Source organism: Electrona antarctica (assembly GCF_951216825.1).
Source record: "Electrona antarctica genome assembly, chromosome: 10".
NCBI classification, from domain to species: domain Eukaryota; kingdom Metazoa; phylum Chordata; class Actinopteri; order Myctophiformes; family Myctophidae; genus Electrona; species Electrona antarctica.
This window is the reverse complement of record NC_136791.1, coordinates 35,867,126-35,887,582: the sequence shown is the minus strand read 5'-3', so window position 1 is coordinate 35,887,582 and position 20,457 is coordinate 35,867,126. Positions and strand designations below refer to the sequence as shown.

The 20,457-nt window shown below is 42.0% G+C and overlaps 1 protein-coding gene across 1 annotated transcript in view; it reads right to left on the bottom strand.

Annotated features, from left to right (window-relative positions):
- Positions 1 to 15,930, bottom strand: part of epas1b (endothelial PAS domain protein 1b) — a 58,825-nt gene extending 42,895 nt beyond the window's left edge. Inside the window, exon 1 of the mRNA XM_079511736.1 lies at positions 15,425 to 15,930. Coding sequence (XP_079367862.1) covers positions 15,425 to 15,450 — 26 coding nt within the window. The 5' untranslated portion in view covers positions 15,451 to 15,930. The remainder of the gene's footprint in view (positions 1 to 15,424) is intronic.
- Positions 15,931 to 20,457: the final 4,527 nt, after the last annotated feature.

Here is a 20,457-nt window from a genome sequence, read left to right as displayed (position 1 = left end):
TCAAATAACAAAACATTTCCAATGACTCTTATTAACCCAAAATAATAACATGGTTACAAGAACAATGGCTTCTATTTAAGGATTCTGAATTTCCAGGAAGAGAAAGGCTGTTGTTTCAATTAACTTGGAATCCCCATCAATGAGGTCATGATTTCTGAACCCACCTCTGAGAGTGAGTACACATAGATGGAACCAAATTCTGAGCATTACTACCATTAGTGAGGACCAATTATATGAACATAATGTTGAAATTACCTTAAGTGGAGCTGCATGATTACAGCTAAAATGACAATCTTCTTTTTGCTTAATACAGTAATCGTGATTATTAATCAACTTATTTATGATTATTTCTTTATGAAGAGGATTTCCCAAAAATAAATAAAAATAAATAAACATTCAACAAAATGAACGTTTTGTGATATTTCACAATTGCATAAAGGGAAACTGCAACTGCAAATGTTTATAGAAATGTCATAGTTGTGAAACTTCATTTAAAAACCCATTTTGGGCGGGAACCCCTTTTGGTGTTAGCATTATGTTATGCTTTAGCTATTGAAAAATAGCAGGTCTACAAGCTCATAGCGCACGCTACGAGCTTGTAGGTCTGCTATTTTTGAAAAATCGAAGAACGACTGACATAGAAACATAGCTTTTTCAGAAAACTGTCAGGATGTCATGGTCACGTCCTGAGCCCCTCCGTTTGTCCATGATTTTCCTGTCTCTCCCAAGCCATGCTCCTCTAACTCTGATTGCCCTGAGTGCCATCACCTGTGGGGACCAGCTGAGCCAGGTTGGGTGATGAGCTCCAGTGACTATTTAAACTCTGCCTTGTGTTTGTTCAGTGCTGGATCTTAAGTTAGTGTCAGGTTTTATGTTCAGTGTATGTACTTCTGTTATCCTATGTCTTTTCCCAAGTAAAGTCAAGTTTATGTGATCTTCTTGTCCTGCCTTTGTTTGAGTTTCCTGCACTTGGGTCCTTAACACCTGCAGACCATGACACAGGATGTAGAAGACATTTTTTTAATCTGATCTCAGGTCAAAATGGGTTAATGAAAATCACTTTTCTAATGAAACATATCAGTTTAACCGGATCTTTATGTAGGATCATGCCTGGCTTACAGTCATGCAGCCAACGGAGCTGTGTGACAGGATGATGGACAGCTACTGGCTTGTTTCTCCTCATGTTCACTCACCTCTTAATTCTCCACACTGTCTCTCTCCCTTTCTCCCTTTCTCTCTCTCTCTCTCCCTGTCTCTCTCTCTCTCTCTCTCTCTCTCTCTCCCTTTCTCTCTCTCTCTCTCTCTCTCTCTCTCTCTCTCTCGCTGTCTGTCAAGAGCTTCTGAATGAAGCCTCTGGGCTCTGCACTGTGAAGCAGAACAGGCAGGCACTCACGTAAGCAATCACACGCACACACGCATATAGTTGCACGCACGCACGGACACACACACACACACATATATTATATCTATTCTCGCAGGTTCGGTTCACACTCACAGTTTGACAACAATTCACACAGCCGTGAGTATATACTCGTATCCATAGATTTATCAATAAATAACCTCTCCTCTTATTTAAGGCTTGCGAATGACCATTAATACAGGTGTAACATCAAACAATGTGATATTACTGCCAAACCCTCACACACATTTATTGTCTGACTAGAGCGACTGACTGTTGGGTATGTAGTGAAATCCAGTGGTCATCAGCACGCAAGAATAAAAATGTTTCTCTTGACTAAACACACTGAAAGACATAGCACACACACACACATCCCTGATGTCTGTCTATATGTGAATGGTTACTGTGATAACAAGCAGAGAGGTGCGTACGAGAAACAGCCCCCTCACCAGAGCAGGTGTCACGGCTACAGACCTACCAACCCTGAGGGTGTGTGTGTGTGTGTGTGTGTGTGTGTGTGTGTGTGTGTGTGTGGGGTGGAGGCTACTCTGACCCACCATGCAGGGAGGGGACATTAGACTACAGGAACAAACAGCTAGAAGGGTTCTGCTTAGTACGAAACAGACTGTGGCCAAACAACATTGGCATGGACTTCGACTGCAGGGAAAATTGGCCTGTGTTGATTTAGCTGATCACTCTGTTTCATATGCGATGTACAAAAATGCTGTTATTGGGGAGGATGTTTTAAAATTCACCATCAAAGCAAGACCATTGCTTTTACATTGATTGTATTACCAACCAATTACAATCTGTCAATCTGGTATCCCGACATCCACACCACTCTGTATAAACCATCATGATTCTGAACAACACCTATAATCTTGGATGTAGTGCATACAAAAATGTGTATACGGCCATATTGTTGACCTATGGAGTTCAAAAATAAATCCCATTCAGAAATGTATAATGTATAAGAGTGTTACCAGATTGGTTTAGTTGTGGATGTGATGTCTTTGCTAGCATCCTAAATTAGGGGTGCACGATTATTAAATTATGACCGATATCCGATCTCCGATTATTTGCAGGGTCATATCTGCCGATACCGATTCTGACCGATTCCGATATTATACAGAGGACCACAATGAAAACAAGCCTAGGCCCTATAGGGCTATTGGCCCAAAGCCTGTTAATAAAGTATTCAATCATTCAATAAATAGCATATACTCTTTTCCAAGTGTCTGTTTTCACAACTGAATGACTACTGAATGAGATGAGTACACAAATTAAATGTAGAATTTTTTATTTATTTTGCTGGTGAAAACCGATTCAATAATCTGTGTTATTTTGAGACCGTTCCGATACCGATATGACATTTTTATAGCCGATATGGCCAATTCCGATTATGCTACCGATTAATCGTGCATCCCTACCCTAAATACGCCTGATGTTGTTTTTGTTGACACCAGTCACAAGGAGGTCCTGATTCGGGAGGTGGGCTGTGTCTTTGATTTGTACATGCAGGCATTTCAAGATAAACATTCTAAGTACCATGTTGTCAAAGTTACTCTAAAACACTATATTATTACTTATTACTTTAACTGGAACCCTTGCATCCCTATTCTGGGGGGAACAATTGCCAAAAATAACAGATCCACAAGCTCGCAATGCAAAGCTCATTTAGTTTATTTGTTATATTTTAAGTTCAATGAACGCATGATGTTCCAAAAACAATGGGTAATCGTGTTAAATATTTGTGATGTCAGTATTGATCAAAATAACCGTTAGGCTATTACCATTCTCGCAGTTCCTGCAGTTAATATTAGATGGTAATTCAAAATGAATTATTCTTTTCTTTTCTTTTCAAAATCTTTTTATTTCCTTTTTATAACAGTATGGGTGGTCACAGGTTCATAGAAAAAATAAAAATAAAATATCAGATTTTAGTATCAGTGACTGAGGTAAACAAACGTACTGTATAAATCACAGAGATCGTGGGCAGACATAATGAAAAGACTGTTAGTGCAAAACATGCCCCTTCAAGATAAAAGAAAAACATTTTCTCCCCTTCTAGTCCCAATTTAGTATAGCCAATTCCCAATTCCCCAGCCTCTCTACAAGTACTCCATCTCTGCTAACCCCCACAATCAGTCATTGGGAGGGTGAAGAAAGCCTCGGGTCTCCTCCGATACCCGGGCCATCAAGCCAACATCTTCTTTACACCCGACAGTGAAAGGTCTCACTAGGGGGGCGTAACTCATGTGGAGGTACACGCTATCCCCCCCACCTCCTCCCTCCCCTGAACAGGCGCCCTGACCGCTTGTGGGGATCATCAATGCAGCGACAAAGATGAGCCCTCCCCATTCAGCTTCCCACCCGCGAACACGGCCAATTGTGTTCGTTGGAGCGCCCGGCCAAGCCGTATGCACCATGAAGGCTAAGCTCCATGGTGGTGGGCAGGAACTTTAACCTGCACCACCCGGACGCCCCGATAGTGGTCCCAACCAAGTCCCAACAGAGCAGACAGCTTACAGCCACCCCCCCACAAATATAGTGCCTCTAGAAAATGTAGATGGTGAAATGGTGTCAAGTAAATAGAAAGATGAATAAAACAAATAAAATGGTATATAAATATAAATATAGGTTAATGTAAATATCCAAGTGCATACAAACATCCGCTTGTGTAGTAATATCAACAATGGAAATAATCAGTGTCATCACCAACCATCACAGCTCTAATATTGAAAGTAATAAAATAAGTGGTCAAGTATTGGTATGAAATACAGTTCTTGTGGCGTTTCAACATCAATGACATATGTGACAATGTCATAGTTTCAAGTGTGGCATACCTCAACGGAGAAAAATAATACTGTCTGTGAATCAGTCCTGTCAGAGTAAGTGACCACCAGACCAAAGAGGGCGCTATTGCCCCTAAAATCGTTAAGATGTCAGAAGCAGTTCACAGTTCAAGGTTCAGTGTTCAGTGTTTACTCCAACGGACCAAAGAGGAGGGGGGGCCACTCACTGAAAAACCACCCAATATAAGTGACGGTTGAACATTACTACTTGTAAACAAAACAAAATGCGCCATCAAGGCTCAACAATGACCAACACACATCGATAAGTGAAGTAGCATTTGAGCACTCCCTAACACAGTATTCTCCACAAACCCTTCATGAAATAAAATAAATAAAGAAAACAACACTCAGCGCGACAGCATAACGATCAAACAAACAAACATCATGGAATCAGAGACTTAGAAACGGGCAGATCAGTAGTAATAAGAACGGATAGGTCTAAGCGTTATGTTTTAACATTGAGTATCATCATTAAAGCGAAGAAATAAGTAGGAAAAGGGCTTCTACAAAAAGGAGATGGATGCATAGCATCTAGATTAGAATGTTAGCATATACTGGTTAGCAAAACGTTAGTCGCATGGACAGACATAGCCCACTACCGTCTCTTATCTCGTTCGGGTGGTGGAACTGAAGGCTCCTTGTCCTTCTGAAACTTCTTCAGGAAGTCTGCGGCCTCTTTCGGAGATTTAAGATGTTTTTTCTCGTCTTTAGTAACGATAAAGAGCCGAGATGGGTAGAGAAGCGATGGCCTGAGGCCCTGTAGGTACAAGGCTGACATTACGTCCCGATACATTAATCGCTCCTCCACAATTTCTTGGGGCAGGTCATCGAATATTCTTAGAGGTTTCCCTTGGTAGGTTAGCTGCCCCCTTCTCTTCCGAGCTTCCCGAACGATCATCTCCTTTACCCTGTAGTGGTGGAAGCGAGCTATTACCGCTCGAGGCTTGGATCCTGGGGCTGGCTTAGCGGTCAAGGCCCTGTGAACAATATCAAGCTCGGGTGGTGTAGGAAGCAATTCTTTGCCCAGGACCTCGACCAGCAGCTGAGAGAAAAATGAATTGGGCTGATCTCCTTCAATTGATTCAGCCAGCCCGATTAATCTTATGTTGTTTCGTCGGCCACGTGACTCGGTGTCAATCATTTTTGTCTTCATTTTAGCGTAGGATTCCTCCATAGCCGTACACCTAGCATCAAGCTCATCCACTCTGTCGCTGTATGTATTTGCGCCGTCTTCTAGCGAAGTCAAACGCTGTCCATGGTCAGAAAGCGTGATGTGAATGTTGTCCAGCTTGGCTTCCAGGGATGAGATAGATGTCTTAAATTCAACGGTGAGGGTAGTTTTGAGTTCCTCGATCAGTTTGGCGATAGTGGCCATGTCCATGTCCACGGGAGCTGCCTGTGGTGTCGGTGCCGGTGGCGCCGAGTCGGTCTTCTTGTTTCCCCTTCTGGACATTTTTAGGTCGACTTTTTCGGATGAAACGAAGCAAGATAGCGTAGAGGATATAACCGATGCACTTTAGCGAAGTTTAATGCAACGGTGAGGTTTTTAAAGGTATATTTGAAGTGCGTGGGAGCGTTAGCTTAGCAGCACACGTCTACTCAGTCGTGACCCGGAAACGGAAAAACCAAAATGAATTATTGACATGCTTACAGTAAGTAAACACTTAAATTAATGTATTTATTAATTAATTAACATTGTGTCAGGATTGAAAAAGAAAAGAATACCTAAATAACGAGAGGATCAACTGTCCTAATTGAATTAGTTGCATATTCATCATCATTCATCACTGTTCTACATAAATCATGTGACCCTTTGAACTTGAAATATGTTATTTTCCACTAGAAAGATTGTCAAAAAAAGATCCAGGCTATGCAGTACACACACACACACACACACACACACACACACCTTTCCTTGCTTACAGTGAGTCTTCCTGTAGTTGTGGCGCCTGGCGTAACACAAACATGGAGCAACAATACAGTGCTGGCTAATCTATGATCCTGAGGAACATCGAGTTCTGGAAACACGCACATACGCACAGACGCACGCATGCACACACAGACACAGAAACACACAGACACACACACACACACACACTCACAAACAGCCCAACAAACAACCGTCCTAGACTGGAGCAGCGACCACAGCTCAATCAGGGGAAGGGAGATGCAGGAGATTGCTGATGTTTCTGATAGGCAGTGAAAGAGAAGTACAGTATGTGCCTATATGCACATGCGCGCACACACACACACACACACGTACACACACACACACACACACACACACACACACACACACACACACACACACACAGTCACAGTCACACACACAGTCACACACACACACACACACACACACACACACACACACACACACAAACAAACAAACCCAAATCATAGGGATAAATAGCAGAGATACACTCGCTAAGTGGAAGAGAAGCATAGGATGGAGAGAAGTACAATGCAGCTATAGGCAACATGAGAGAGACAAACTGGCCATAGTTAATTTCTGAAAGACCACTCATGTTCCTATTCAAAATTGTATTCCTTCATAATCCCTAAATATAGCCCCGCATTACAAACAGAAACACAGAATGACAGAGACAGAGTGAGCAAGAGAGTGACCGACAGACAGACAGACAGACAGACAGACAGACAGACAGACAGACAGACAGACAGACAGACAGACAGACAGACAGACAGACAGACAGACAGACAGACAGAGACACAGACACAGACAGAGACACAGACAGACAGACACACAGAGACAGACAGACACAGACAGACACAGAGACAGACAGACACAGACAGACACAGACAGACACAGACAGACAGACACAGAGACAGAGACAGACAGACACAGACACAGACAGACAGACAGACACAGAGACAGAGACAGACAGACACAGACACAGACACAGAGACAGAGACAGACAGAGACAGAGACAGAGACAGACAGACAGACACACAGACACAGACACAGACAGACACAGAGACAGACAGACACACAGACACAGACACAGACAGACACAGACACAGAGACAGACAGACAGACATCAGCTAGGCAGACCCTGATGTGTCCAAGTCTTTACATAACTAATGGCCCCGTGCCATTGCATTAGTTATCACCATTAGGCTATTATTATTAAAAATAGTAGCCTGGGGAAACCCATTCTAAAATCAGATAGGTGAACCAATAGAACCCACCGCCGTGTTTTTGCCGGCACCCGCTCCTAGAGACCAGAAATCACACTAGGGCAGGCTAGGGCACCATGAGCAACCTTGCTAAAGAGGGACGGCAGTGGTTCAGGGGTAGAGTGGCCGGTAGATAGGGCATTCAGGGGTAGAGTGCCCGTAGATAGGGCATATGGGAACCCTGAGGTGTCCTTGAGCAAGGCTCTAGACCCCTAATTTGTCCCGATGAGCAGGTTGGTGCCTTGCATGGTTTCCTCCGCCGTCTGTGTACTGTATGAATGTGTGTGTGAATGGGTGAATGTAATCTAGAGCGCGTTGGATAAAAGTGCTACCATTTTACCATTTAAAGAAGGAAATCAACATGGATGCAAATCAGCCACCAAACACAGTTGCTGCAGGATGGTTTATCTGCACACAAGGGTACAAAACAGAAAAGAAACCTCTGGCCTTTAACAGTTTACAGAATGGCTTGTACATACAACCAAGGCTGAGGCCCACGACCAGCACCTGTCATCTGTCAGCCAACTCCCTGCCTTCTTTGTTGATAGCATGTTAAACTATCTATTAAGGGGCCAAGCCCAAAGGGCCTATGGTCCCTTTATTTTTGTATCTTTTTAGCTTCTCCTTATTCCGCCATCACTTAGTGCAGTTCTGGCTTTAACCGTGCACCATTGATTGGCCAAAGGTTGGCGCTATAGCACTCAATTGAAAATGCAAACTTTGAACATAGCTCACGAACCCTTTGACCATCAGCAATAAAACTTTGATACACATGCCGAACAACGTTGTTGAAAACACTCAATAGGTTACCTCTGACCTTTGTCTACCGAATATGAGCTGAATTGTACTAGCAGCAGAAGGATAAGAAAAACATAATAAGGCAGCTTGGCCCCTCAATAATCCAAAACCAACGGACACATGCGCTCATATTTCAATAAATGTAAACATTTTATATTCAGCTATTAGTGTAGATTTTCGTCTTACACAAACATTAAATTCCCATTGACAATGAATGGAGAATTTACGTCATGTGTCTGAGCAAATGGGTTATTTTTGTCCTACACAAACATTAAATTCCCATTGACAATGAATGGACAATTTTACATCATAATGTTGGGGAAAAGAGACATGTTACGTCATGATGATGTATGATGATAAGAGCGCCCCTCACGAGTCACTTCACACGGGTGTGATTTTATTTATTACAATTTCACATACAAACGTAGGCTACAAAAATAAAACATCTCTGTGCTTTATTGTCACAAATTGCAGCTTTCTATCATATGAACTTGTCATTATTGATGTAATTCACATGCACTTAAACCTTATATTCTCTGTCTATTCTCTGTCAACAACAAATCTATTTGCCAAAAATAGCCGATCTACAAGCTCACAACGCGCCGCGGCTATTTGTGTCGAATTATCTTTTCATATTTGTCAAGGTGCTCCAATGTTTTCATATTGCTAGATAATTTGGATCATCATAGTCATATTTTATATTGCACATGCATAATGTTTTCATGTGCATTCATCTGTCCTCACTTCTAAACATAGCAGTAGTCAAGGAACTACACATCCAGAAAACCGGCCCTTTGTTGGCACTGCCCACCAGTTGCCCAAAGCCCCGGAAGATGACAAAGAAATGGATGGAAATGGGGGCATCTGCCGCATCGGCTTGCGATCAGATGCGACATTCTGCCGCGACTGTGTGACCATGCCTTTACGGTAGCACAGGAAGGGGACGTAGGGGAGCTGGCGGACAGGAAATAGGAAGTGGCATGGAGACAGAGTCTTGAAGAAGGGGAGAGAAGAGGAAATATTATACAGTACCTTGCACAAATAACAATGAACATCAACAGATGCCGGGATGGAGTAGCAATAGGAGTAGCAATAGGGGTGTGGGGACTCGATGTAAAAAGTAAAACGCATGCTCTGTACATATTTTGAAAAGTAAAATTGAAGTTGATTCAAGTTAGGTATTTAAGCCGTTTGATCCTAAAGAAGATCTGTGACCTAACACAGCAACTACTGTAGAATAGAATAGAACTATATTGATCCCACAGGGGACATTCAGGCGCTAGAAGGTATAGTAGCAGCAGGTATTGGGAAAAATATGCAATAGAGGGTATGCGCGGCAGCGCGTGACATCATCCACGCCTACTGATTTCATTAAACAACATTAAACTCACGTTGCCACTCACTTTGCCACTCACTTTATGCATGCGCATACCCTCTATAGTGTCCAATATCAGTATGGCCATCCTGCAGCTGCATACTTTACGATCGTTCAATAACGTTACAAGATTAATCCCAAGATTAATCCATGCATGACTGACTGCGTTCAGGATTAAAGGATTTCCAATCTATGGAATGGATTTACTGTATTCCATCTCTGTCTGGAGAGCGAGAAAGAATGAGATAAAAACAACAATGGAAAGAGGCAGGCAAAGCGAGCGTTCCCAGACCATCCCCTCTCCCCCATGCTGTGTCACTCACAGTGAGAGGTCTTCAAGTTCATAACCAGTGGATGACCTTCTATATTACTTTGAAACCATCAAAACCTGAGGCCGATTTATGGTTTGGTGCAATAAAGCACATCAAAACCCTCAGTGTTTATTAATAATAATAATTTCTCTACTTACTGTTCGTCGCTCAGCACCTGCCCAATTTCGGGTTGGGGATTGTACATGTCGTTTCCCTTTTTTAATTAATTGAGCAAGTGCCACAGATTAAGTAATAATCTGAGGCATTTGCTTACTCTATTTTATGGGCATAAAAAGGCCTTATGATCCTTAGAAATTGGTTATTAAAAGAGAATAAAAACTGGTTAGTGGGCTAGTTAACCGTGGGGTCCTCTGGTATTCTTTTTCAGTCTGGAGGCCTTGATGGCAAAGGTCTCCCGGGGTGCATACGCTGGTTAAACATACTAAAGTCCGACAGGCATTAGTTCGACAACATGCGCTGCCGGTTACAACTAACCCGTGCTGCGGGTTAAAACTCACCCATGGCTCCCAACATGCGGCGCGGCAGGTTAAAACTAACCCGTGGCAGGTTAAAACTAACCCGTGGCAGGTTACAACTAACCTGTGGCTTCCTGTGAGGTTAGGTTTAGGGTTGGGTTTTGGGTAGGGTGTCGGACTCATGACTGTAGGACTGTTAGTCCGTCGGACCAAACACATCTCCCTTAGTCACCAACCTCGGAACAAGTAGGACTGGGTTTACAGTGCAAACACACCTCCCTGGTAACTTAAAGCTCTCTGGCCCTGTTTGTGGCGCCTGCTGCCTCCTGGCTCCTTAGAGAACTAGTCACAATAAACCATACGCCCAAACCTACTGAAGAGGAGTCACACTGCTGGGAAATGTACTGTATCTATTCTGTATTGCCTCCTAGGAGCACCCTTCTCTCTTGACTATAATATAATTATCTTTGGTCTAACAATAGCAGGTCTACAAGTTCACAACGCATCACATCACGAACCATATTTTTTAATTAAATACGGCTCAAGTAAAACCACACTAAGACAAGGTATTGTTTTTCCATATAAGAATATTTCATTAAGCAAATTCCCAGACAAGGGATAATATCTGCCTAGGTGGTCATTGTCGGGACATAATAAACCCCCTGTCTGTGAATTATCTCCTGACAATGACCACCTAGGCAGATATCAATGTTTAGCTGTAAGTGTGTGTGTTTACATGGCTGTTATGTTGGAAACAGCAGTAAATCAAGCGGGGCACAGCAGGTGCTCCAAGGGTTTGATTATGCATCGGTCCGTTATAGAACGGAGCGGTCTGTTTTCAAGAAATAACACACTGCTGAATTCTGAGAATCAAGCATTCAACCAAGCCATGTAATAAATATTCTTATATCACAATATCCGTATAATATATATATTGCCCAGCTACAATATGCAAAGTCTTTGTGAGTAGTACATTCCTTCTCCTCCCATGATTTGGCAGGTCAAGTATGTACGTTATCCTGACATAACATAAAGTCGTAAACCATGACTACTTGTTTCTGACACTTCTAGACCAGTCTGCTGGAACATATTGTGTAATAGATGGCTAAATGAATGGGTACTTGGGACCAGAATATCCATAATGATTAACTTTAGTACCAAGAATGTAACGTCAGAAATCAAAACAAACTTAAATTATTGGTAGTGCTGCATCAAACAATGAGTAAAAAAGACGAAGTAGGCTATAGGAGTCTGCACAAGGGTGGGAGTGGATAAAATATGTTATATTGTTTGTCAATACACACACATCCATGCCTTGGTTGTCCCACACAAACCGCCGTGGTATGCTAAACAGACCAGTGGCGTTAATACAGCCGTTATGTGCCAATTAGTCCCAGCAAAGACGCGCTGTGATTGGCCAAAGTACAGTCACTTTGATTGGCAGTTCTGCCGAAAGCTCACCCCAAAACATGATTTACGATACTGTGGCGACTTGTGTGTTACAACCAAGGCATGGATGCTTGGGTGTAATGACAACTATTCATTAGAAGATAACATAGTTAGTTTATAGATAACTTAGTTTTTGTGTAATCATTCTAAAATGTCACAAAAGACTTGTGTGCATTGTAGCCTATGATGTCCAATCATTTAGTTTCATTTTCATTCAGATTTGTAAAACATGGGGGAAAAGTTACATCTCCATAAGTGGGTTTTACAGACATGTGGGTCCTCCTTTCTGACCATGTGTGTCTCTGTCATTCTCCCCGTCTCTATTCCTACTGTATGACCATGTGTGTCTGACCATGTGTCTCTCTCATTCTCCCTGTCTCTATTCCTACTGGATGTCCTTTGGAGGGCAGGTTGAAAGGCTTGCATACGGTAAGTGTGGTGGTGATTGGGTAAGTGTTTGCAGGCATGGGTTGGCAGGGGTTAGCACACACAAAGAGACACAATGGCCTGGTGCCAGCTGGTCCCTGACTAGCTAGCTGTAGTAGACTGCTGTTGGTCAGTGTGAAACGCTGAGCTGACATGTCCAGAGCGACGACACAGGGCCAAAGCTCTGCTCTTTTCTGTCAACATGAGCTTTCTTTGTGTCCATTTACACAGCCTTCTGTTTCTCTCCACTTTTTGTTTGTTGTGTCATAAATTAATTAATTCCCCATGTCTGTATTCTAGGTTTATTTGTGTCCATGTCTATGTGAAGTGAAGAAAATCTATGTCAGATTTCTAGACCACATTTTTAACTACACTGGGCTGGTCACAGCCGGGCCAATCTGCATCTGTTTTCTGCTCTGTTATGGATTTAAAAACAAAAACAGACAAAACAAAAACTAGAAAAGTTTGCTCCTCGGAGCACAGGTCTCCACCAGGCCAGGAAGTAGAAGTCAATCTTCAATAAAAAATCAATCAAAATCAGCCACTCTCAACTCTGTTGTGGGCATTCCCAGCTGTGGGAATGCATTGCACAGCAAAAGTTATCTGACAAACTGAGTGTACAGTATACTGAGCATGACATCCACCAAGAGGAACAAACTTTTGGGACTCACCGAATCAGTGAAATTGTTGTTAATTTATTCGTAACGCAGAGTGAATACAACGCTCTCAAAGTATAATTATTAAGTGAGTGTTTTACTGTGTAGGGATTATGGAACACATTTTAATAAGACACAGGTAGTTTTTAGAAACGCAGCATACAGACCCCTCACACTGAATACAGGAACACATAAAAGTTCTTGGTAATTGGATCCTCTCATAACACCACATGGCTCTTTGAAGCCCTGATGAAATATCGAGACTCAAATAAACACAGCAGTGCGAGCCAGGGCAGGAGCCGTGAATCACACGACTTATCAGGGTAATTAAGACTTCCCGGCAGAACGGATGACTTTACTGTAGTGGCTCTTTTACACTCGGACACAAAAGGAAATACAAACACGCACGCACATGCTGCAATGCATAAATCAAGCCTGCAAGTAACACTCAACACAACAAAACAAGCACATGCACACACAAGCTACATGCAAATACAGAAATGTGCATGATTGTGCATGTATACTCTTCCACAAATGAATGTGTGTGTACACACACGCACACGCACACACACACACACAGTCACGCACACACACACACACACACACACACACACACACACACACACACAGAGCGCCTTTTCATCCTGCACCCTGACAGGGACGCAACATCCTAAAATGGCCGATAACTCTCCGCCGAAAGATTGCTACTCAGTTTCATAGCCAGAGGAAATGCCTTTATCCTCTCTCTCTCTCTTTCTCTCTCTCTGTCTTGATCTCTCTCTCTCATTCTCCTTGGAGGCCATTTCCCGATGGCAGATTTCTGTGTTCTCGTTTAGGGATGGGCAATATATCGATACGATATTATGATTGTGATGATCATATGAGACTGCATGATATGTCATCTAGGATTTTGATCAACTTACCTGACTGTTATTGGCCTTTACAACACATGATTATATAGACATCGCTGATGATGATTATTATATTATTTATGTAATTTTGTGAGAGCACCAATAGTCTTTTATAGCAAAAACAGCAGATAAAAAATCTCACAACAGTGACAACACACCGCGATGCGAAGTCATGGCCCATGTCATTAACCGTGCTGACCACTACACCAAGGCCAAGGCCACAGAGGTCAATAGCCTATAGGACTGACTTACCTGACTGTTATTGGCCTTTACAACACATTGTACAGACATTACGGATGATGATTATTATTTTTGTATTTAATTTTGTGAAAGCACCAATAGCCATCCCCACAATAATATAGAATATTGTGATTATGCCCATATCGGATATATCACCTCTGTGGCCTTGGCCTTGGTGTAGTGGTCAATGTCATTGACCGTGCTGGTCAATGACATGATGGGCCATTTTTGACAGAGTGGGACAAACTAGATACTAGAAACCATGAGGCCACAGAAGAGAGATCATGACTTCACGGCTGCTGGTCAACAATACGTTTCCTACACCGGACAATAAACTGAAACACCTATTTAAAGGGGAAGTATAGGCAGACTACACTATGAGCAGTGTTCAAATATCTCTGAAATGTGTAGAAACTGATTTTGTAAGTTCTGTAATAGTCTTAAATTAAATAAATTAGGCTACATAAAATGAAGGGAAGATTAAATGGGGCGAATTAGAGCATCTGTGTTTGTTACGTTTAATTTCTCAGGGCAAATAAAATGTGTGCAGTATACAGTATATTGATATGGCTTTACTTCTACAAGCTCACAACATATACGCATGGGGTCAAGTATACATACTGTACATAGCTGACCCCGGTCAACTAAATATTAGTTTACTATGGGGGTTTAGTGTTAAAACAATATCAGTCAGAGAAGAGCTCAGATCAGATGTTTCATGGGAAAGCAGTCTAACTGCTTTCAAGGTATATATCCTACAATATACAGTAGTAAATCTATAATGCTGTCATAGATAGATAGATAGATAGATAGATAGATGATTCCCAATTCACTCAAAAGCAGTGCTGATAAATAAAGAAGCTTTCACAGAGCTTTTGAAAATACTTAATGAAATATATGTTACATTATTGTGGAAGCTAAATCAAGTGGTCTTGCATGGAGAAGGATTGTTGTTTCGTCCCAATATCTTCCACACTGCAAGCAATATCAGCATTAAGTTATGTGTTAAATTGTCAGGGTGCGATCGAGGTCCCGAGTTCAATTATGATTATTTTTTTTGGGGGGTCACGGCCTGAAAAGGTTGAGAACCATTCTTGTAAATGTCATGAATCAATCAAACAAACAAACGGCCATATATCACTCAGAAAGAAAGACAGGCCAAATGAGTCCAAGCGCTGCGAGATGTGCCCTCTGCAGCAACAGGTTGAAATGAATCACTATGCCAATTTTCAGGGAATAATCTCAAAATAGACAGTCACACACTGTTAGTTTACAAATTAATTTGATATATCCTAAACATTTCAACGATAGATACAAGATAAATTTGTCTCACCTCTTTTTCTCCTTGTCCGCCGTCATGTCCTTTTCTCTTTCAAACCTCTCTTGACAGTGTAAATTCCCCGAAAGTCCAAGTCCGACTTTCCTTTTTTTTTTTTTTTAAATACAACTATAAAATAAAATAAAAATAGAATGTGCGCTAAACTGAAAACATGGTATTCAAATACACAATAGAATAGAGAGATAACACTTTATGTCATTAACCTTCTCTCAGGTTTGGTCCATAATCTGTGGGATCGGAGCTATACAGTCTCAGAACACTGCCGAGGATTGTACAGCCCTGTCACCCGATTTACCCGAAGACAAAGTCCACAGAAGGCTGCTTCTTTACGGTACTAGACAGTGCATCGCCGGACCCGCATCCCGTTCCACAGTGGCTCTGCACTTGTCAATAGTTTTCTCGGTTGCGTCGCAAGCGCAAGGACGAAACTCCCATGCAGCCGCATGCAGCCAGACCCGTCAGTCGGTTACCCCTATGGGTTACCTCTCGTCTCCGACGCACTTCCACTCTCTGCCCTGCTGCGATCAGCTGCCCCGCTGTCAGCCGCTACTCAAACCGGCAACGTGATTGGTGGGAACCGTCACCAGGGACCGCCTCCCCCCACCCCACCCCCTGTATGATATCTTCTAGCCGCTTGTGGCAATTGTCTTTTTGCCAACCTGTGTGGCCTACCCTACTGTATAGAGCAGTGTTAATTTTGTCTAAACAAAATTAATAATAATAATAATATAAGACTAAACTATTTCAGAAGACTAAATATAGGACTACCGGTGTGTTATTCAAAAGACTAAGACTAAAGACTAAATTCAAATATTCTGAAAGAAATAACACTGCTAGCCTAGCAGTGGTGTGGTTTGTGGTTCTCAAACTTTTAAATGGCAAGGAAGGAGTAAGGACCCCTGCATTTATGTTATTTGCCCGGAGACCATCATCTGAAAAGACATCAGCCCAGCCGCCCCCATACAAGATTTGTGTTCAAAATCTTTAAAAAATATATATTCTAAATTTTCCAAATATTTTCAAGATTTTGGGAAAATAGTAGATCTACAAGTTCACAGCAAATTGCAATGGTTGTGGGCTTGTTGATGTAGGTTATATGGGGTTAAAATGGTTAAACTGATCAATTTGGATGCTATAGTAACCAACCATTTAGCTCCAGGGGGTCCCCCTGGAAGGCTGGAACCCTCTCAAGGACCACTTTGAGAACCATTGCCCTAGACTAGATCGAGGCTACTGGCCCCCAGGCTTGCAGGTTGAGGCTTCCCAGTTCCCACACACAGTAGGCCTATAATTTAACTCTGGAAGTTTAGTCAACATGTTCTTTAACTGCATATAAGTCCATAATGCTACCGGTCACTTATAGCCAAGCAACTTAGATGCTATTATTGCTATACCGTATGCTATCTGCACCTAAGTTGCCATAGCCATAGCCATTGACAGCCCATTCGTGAAATAGAAAAGTAATTTATTGAACAACGATGAACTCCCCTATATTGCACCTGTGGAGAGCTTGGCTTATCCTCTTTGTCTCTATCAGAATCCAGATGATGCATCTCAAGAGGCTGATCCTCTAAAGAAATTTCAAATAAATAAATGAACAACTTTATGTCAATAACCTTTGCACAGCGATTATTACTAATATGTCCATAATGCTGCCACTCACTTTCACCAGCTTCTGTTGTCATTGTGAGGACGCCAACAATAATGTTTTTAGAATTCAAAAACACTGAATATACACAACATCTAAGCCTGTGGCTGTGATACTGTTATGATAGGTGATACTTTCACACATATAACATGTCTTCAGAGGGGTATGTAGGCAAAAAGGGATATCAATATCAATAAAAATAAGTTGTAGGTTGGCATACCGCCAACCTGCACGGTACAGGAGTGCACCATTTTATTTAGAAGACAGAAACAGTCACAGATGACCATCACGTGCATTACAGCAGTCTGACAAAGTTACTTTAATACACAGACTTGGGTCAGGATCAGCCAATCAGGAGTCTGTGTGATTAACCCTAGAACACTAAACACGGTTGATTTTCACCCGGACAATTATATTTTTGTAATTTTCATAATGTTGCTGATGTCTGAGCTATAGGTGGGTATTTCAGTATACCTTTGTGATGCTCAGTGATATCATAGAAGGTAGGTTTGTTGAGTTTGTTGAGTGATAGAGAAAAATCCCTTAGGGTGACCAGATCCAAACTGTTCATTTGAGGGACAGAAGTAGGTTATTGGTATTGCTTGTGGGACAAGTGGGACGGGAGAGGACAGGGTTTAATAGCAACTTTTACGTTTCTATTAAATGCCTTACGTCATATTCGACCATAGGCCTAATATTGCCTATCATTTTGTTATTAAATCTGTTATATACTGTATAGTGTATGGTCTTGCTATAATGGTCATGCCATGGTTTTCCTATAGCCTATACTATATCATGACAGGAGATGGTGCTGTTGGCAGTTTGCCAGGTTCCTATGGTCATGTTAAATGGGTTCACTTCCAGGTTGCCAGGGGTGATGGAGAAAAGTAGCCATATTGAATCCCACATGGTTTCTGTATTGTTTGATCGGCAAATCTGATATAAAGCGTCAAAGACATAAAGACTGAGTTTGTGCCTTTCTTGATGTGAAGTTACCACAAAATCCCTCTAGCATGTCACATTATTTTTGAGGGGCGCCTGCCCCTCCTATACACAGGTTTAATGTTTGTCTTTAGTTCAATGTTTGTTCAATGTTTGTTTTGTAAACGCATTTACAATGAAGGGAAAATTTACGTCATGTGTCATTTACGTCATATTGTCTTTATTGTTAATGTCGTTTAATGTTTGTGTTTGCACCGTTTGTTTTACATCACCATTACATCACCTAATCAACATGAGTTAGACTTTAATATATTAGCGCCCCTCACTTCACATGGGTGTGATTTTTAAATGTAATTCTGGCCATGGGTGGTATGGCTGACTTGATACTCTAGCCTATGGGGATATTTCTCATGTTATTTTAACATCCTTAAACCACATCTTGCAGCAAAGAGAGAGATTTACAACTGAATCCAACTAGGGGACTAATTAATAGGGCATTTTGAACAGTCACTTGTGCCTGGCATTCACAATGTGGGACAGGGTCTCAATTTGTGGGACGCCTAAAAAGTCTTGGAAATGAGACTGTCTCACGGTGCGCAAAGGGGACTTCTGGTCACCCTACCCACAATGGGCTTTTTTTTCTTTCTTTCTTTTTTTCACTGGACCATTCTCACATGTCCCAGGAATGGGTGGACCAAAGGAGAGGTTACTACTTTTGGGTTTTTTTGTGAAAAATCATAATGCTGTACTTCAATATATTTTGATGAGAAATATTTTTTATGGAATAAATTTACATTGGATAAAATATACCTGAGTTTAGTGATGGTGTGACAAAAATGATTTTTAGTGTTCTCGGGTTAATACCAATTAGGTGACACCTTGTGGTTATGATTGATAAGATGAATGAATAATGATGAATCATTAAAGACAATGCACCTCAAAAATCAATTAGTCTACCATTAAGAGATGAACTATAAGAAAACGCAAGTTGTGAATTTACAATAACTAGAGGTTTGGGCACTATAAGGCCCTCGCACTTACGTTGCTGGGCCAATCTGACCAATATGTCCGAGTCATAGTGTCGGGAGCTTTGTTCCTGTTGTACCAGTCTGTCTGTGTTCCTTTTGTGCCCATATATGGAGATCTCTGTATCTGTGCAGAAATAGAGCCTTTATTACAGGTTGTTACAGTGAGTCAGTCTGTGGCCAGACCACAGACTGATTATATACTCCTGCCCTGTAGACAACAACGGAGGTGTGTATGCGTACGTGTGTGTGTGTGTGTGTGTGTGTGTGTGTGTGTGTGTGTGTGTGTGTGTGTGTGTGTGTGTGTGTGTGTGTGTGTGTGTGTGTGTGTGTGTGTGTGTGTGTGTGTGTGTGTGTGTGTGTGTGTGTGTGTGTGTGTGTGTGTGTGTGTGTGTGTGTGTGCACGTGCGTACGTGTGTGTGTGTGTGTGTGTGTGTGTGTGTGTGTGTGTGTGTGTGTGTGTGTGTGTGTGCACGTGCGGTCAAAGATGTTTGAATGTCTTGAGTGACCATGCAGAGACATTGAGTGATCAATGTCTTGGTTAGTCAGTGTCCATAATGTTCTGGTATTTATCAACATATTGGGTAACAGGATGTCATGTTTGCCTGGCCTATCCTGCAGAGTTTAGAATTGTCATCCAGTTGTGTAAATTGGAGGTAGTGTCCACTCTGCAAGGGAGTGGACACAATGAATATTTTCTGTTGGTCGTCACATCTCCCTGTTTCAATTGCCAATTGGCATGCAGTCACTGAGCTGGTCTTGTCACGGTCCGTGTCTGTGTTCTGTATCCCTGTTGTATTTTCCATGTGTTCCTTTGTTTTGAGTTGGTGTTTTCCTGTGATTTTGAAGTGTTGTGTTTTTCCCTGTTTCTTAGTTGCAGTTAAGAGTTTCACCTTTTACCTGTGTACCTTTATTTTGTAGTCTTGTTTTGTGCCTTCCTGTTTGCCCCTGTAGTTCTGTACCTGCCGCCTTGTGATTAGTCTTTGTTTTCCACCTGTGTCCTCTTAGTCCCCCAGCCAATCCCTGTGTTGATTTGGCAGTTGTTCACCTGTGTCTAGTTAGTCCTTGTCTATAAGTATGCCCTTGTGTTTTTAGTTCCTTGTTCGATCGTTAATGTAAGTCACCTTTTAGTTAGCTCCTGGTTTTTCGCTTAGTTCTTGTTTATTTCCATGTCTCCTCGTGTTCCTGCCCTTGTTCCTGTTTTTTTAGTTAATAAACTCCCTTGCATTCGATCTGCCCGGTGTCTGCCTCATCCTCTGCCTTAAGGCTGAGCTCACACCTTTAATGCAATTCTCGTGCTCGTTGGATCAATGCTGTGTAGTATCATGGCCGCCCAATGCATTTCCAATGGGAGTCACGTGGTTTGACACAACATTGTGTTGTATGAGGGGGAGGGGGGGCAGTCGAAACAC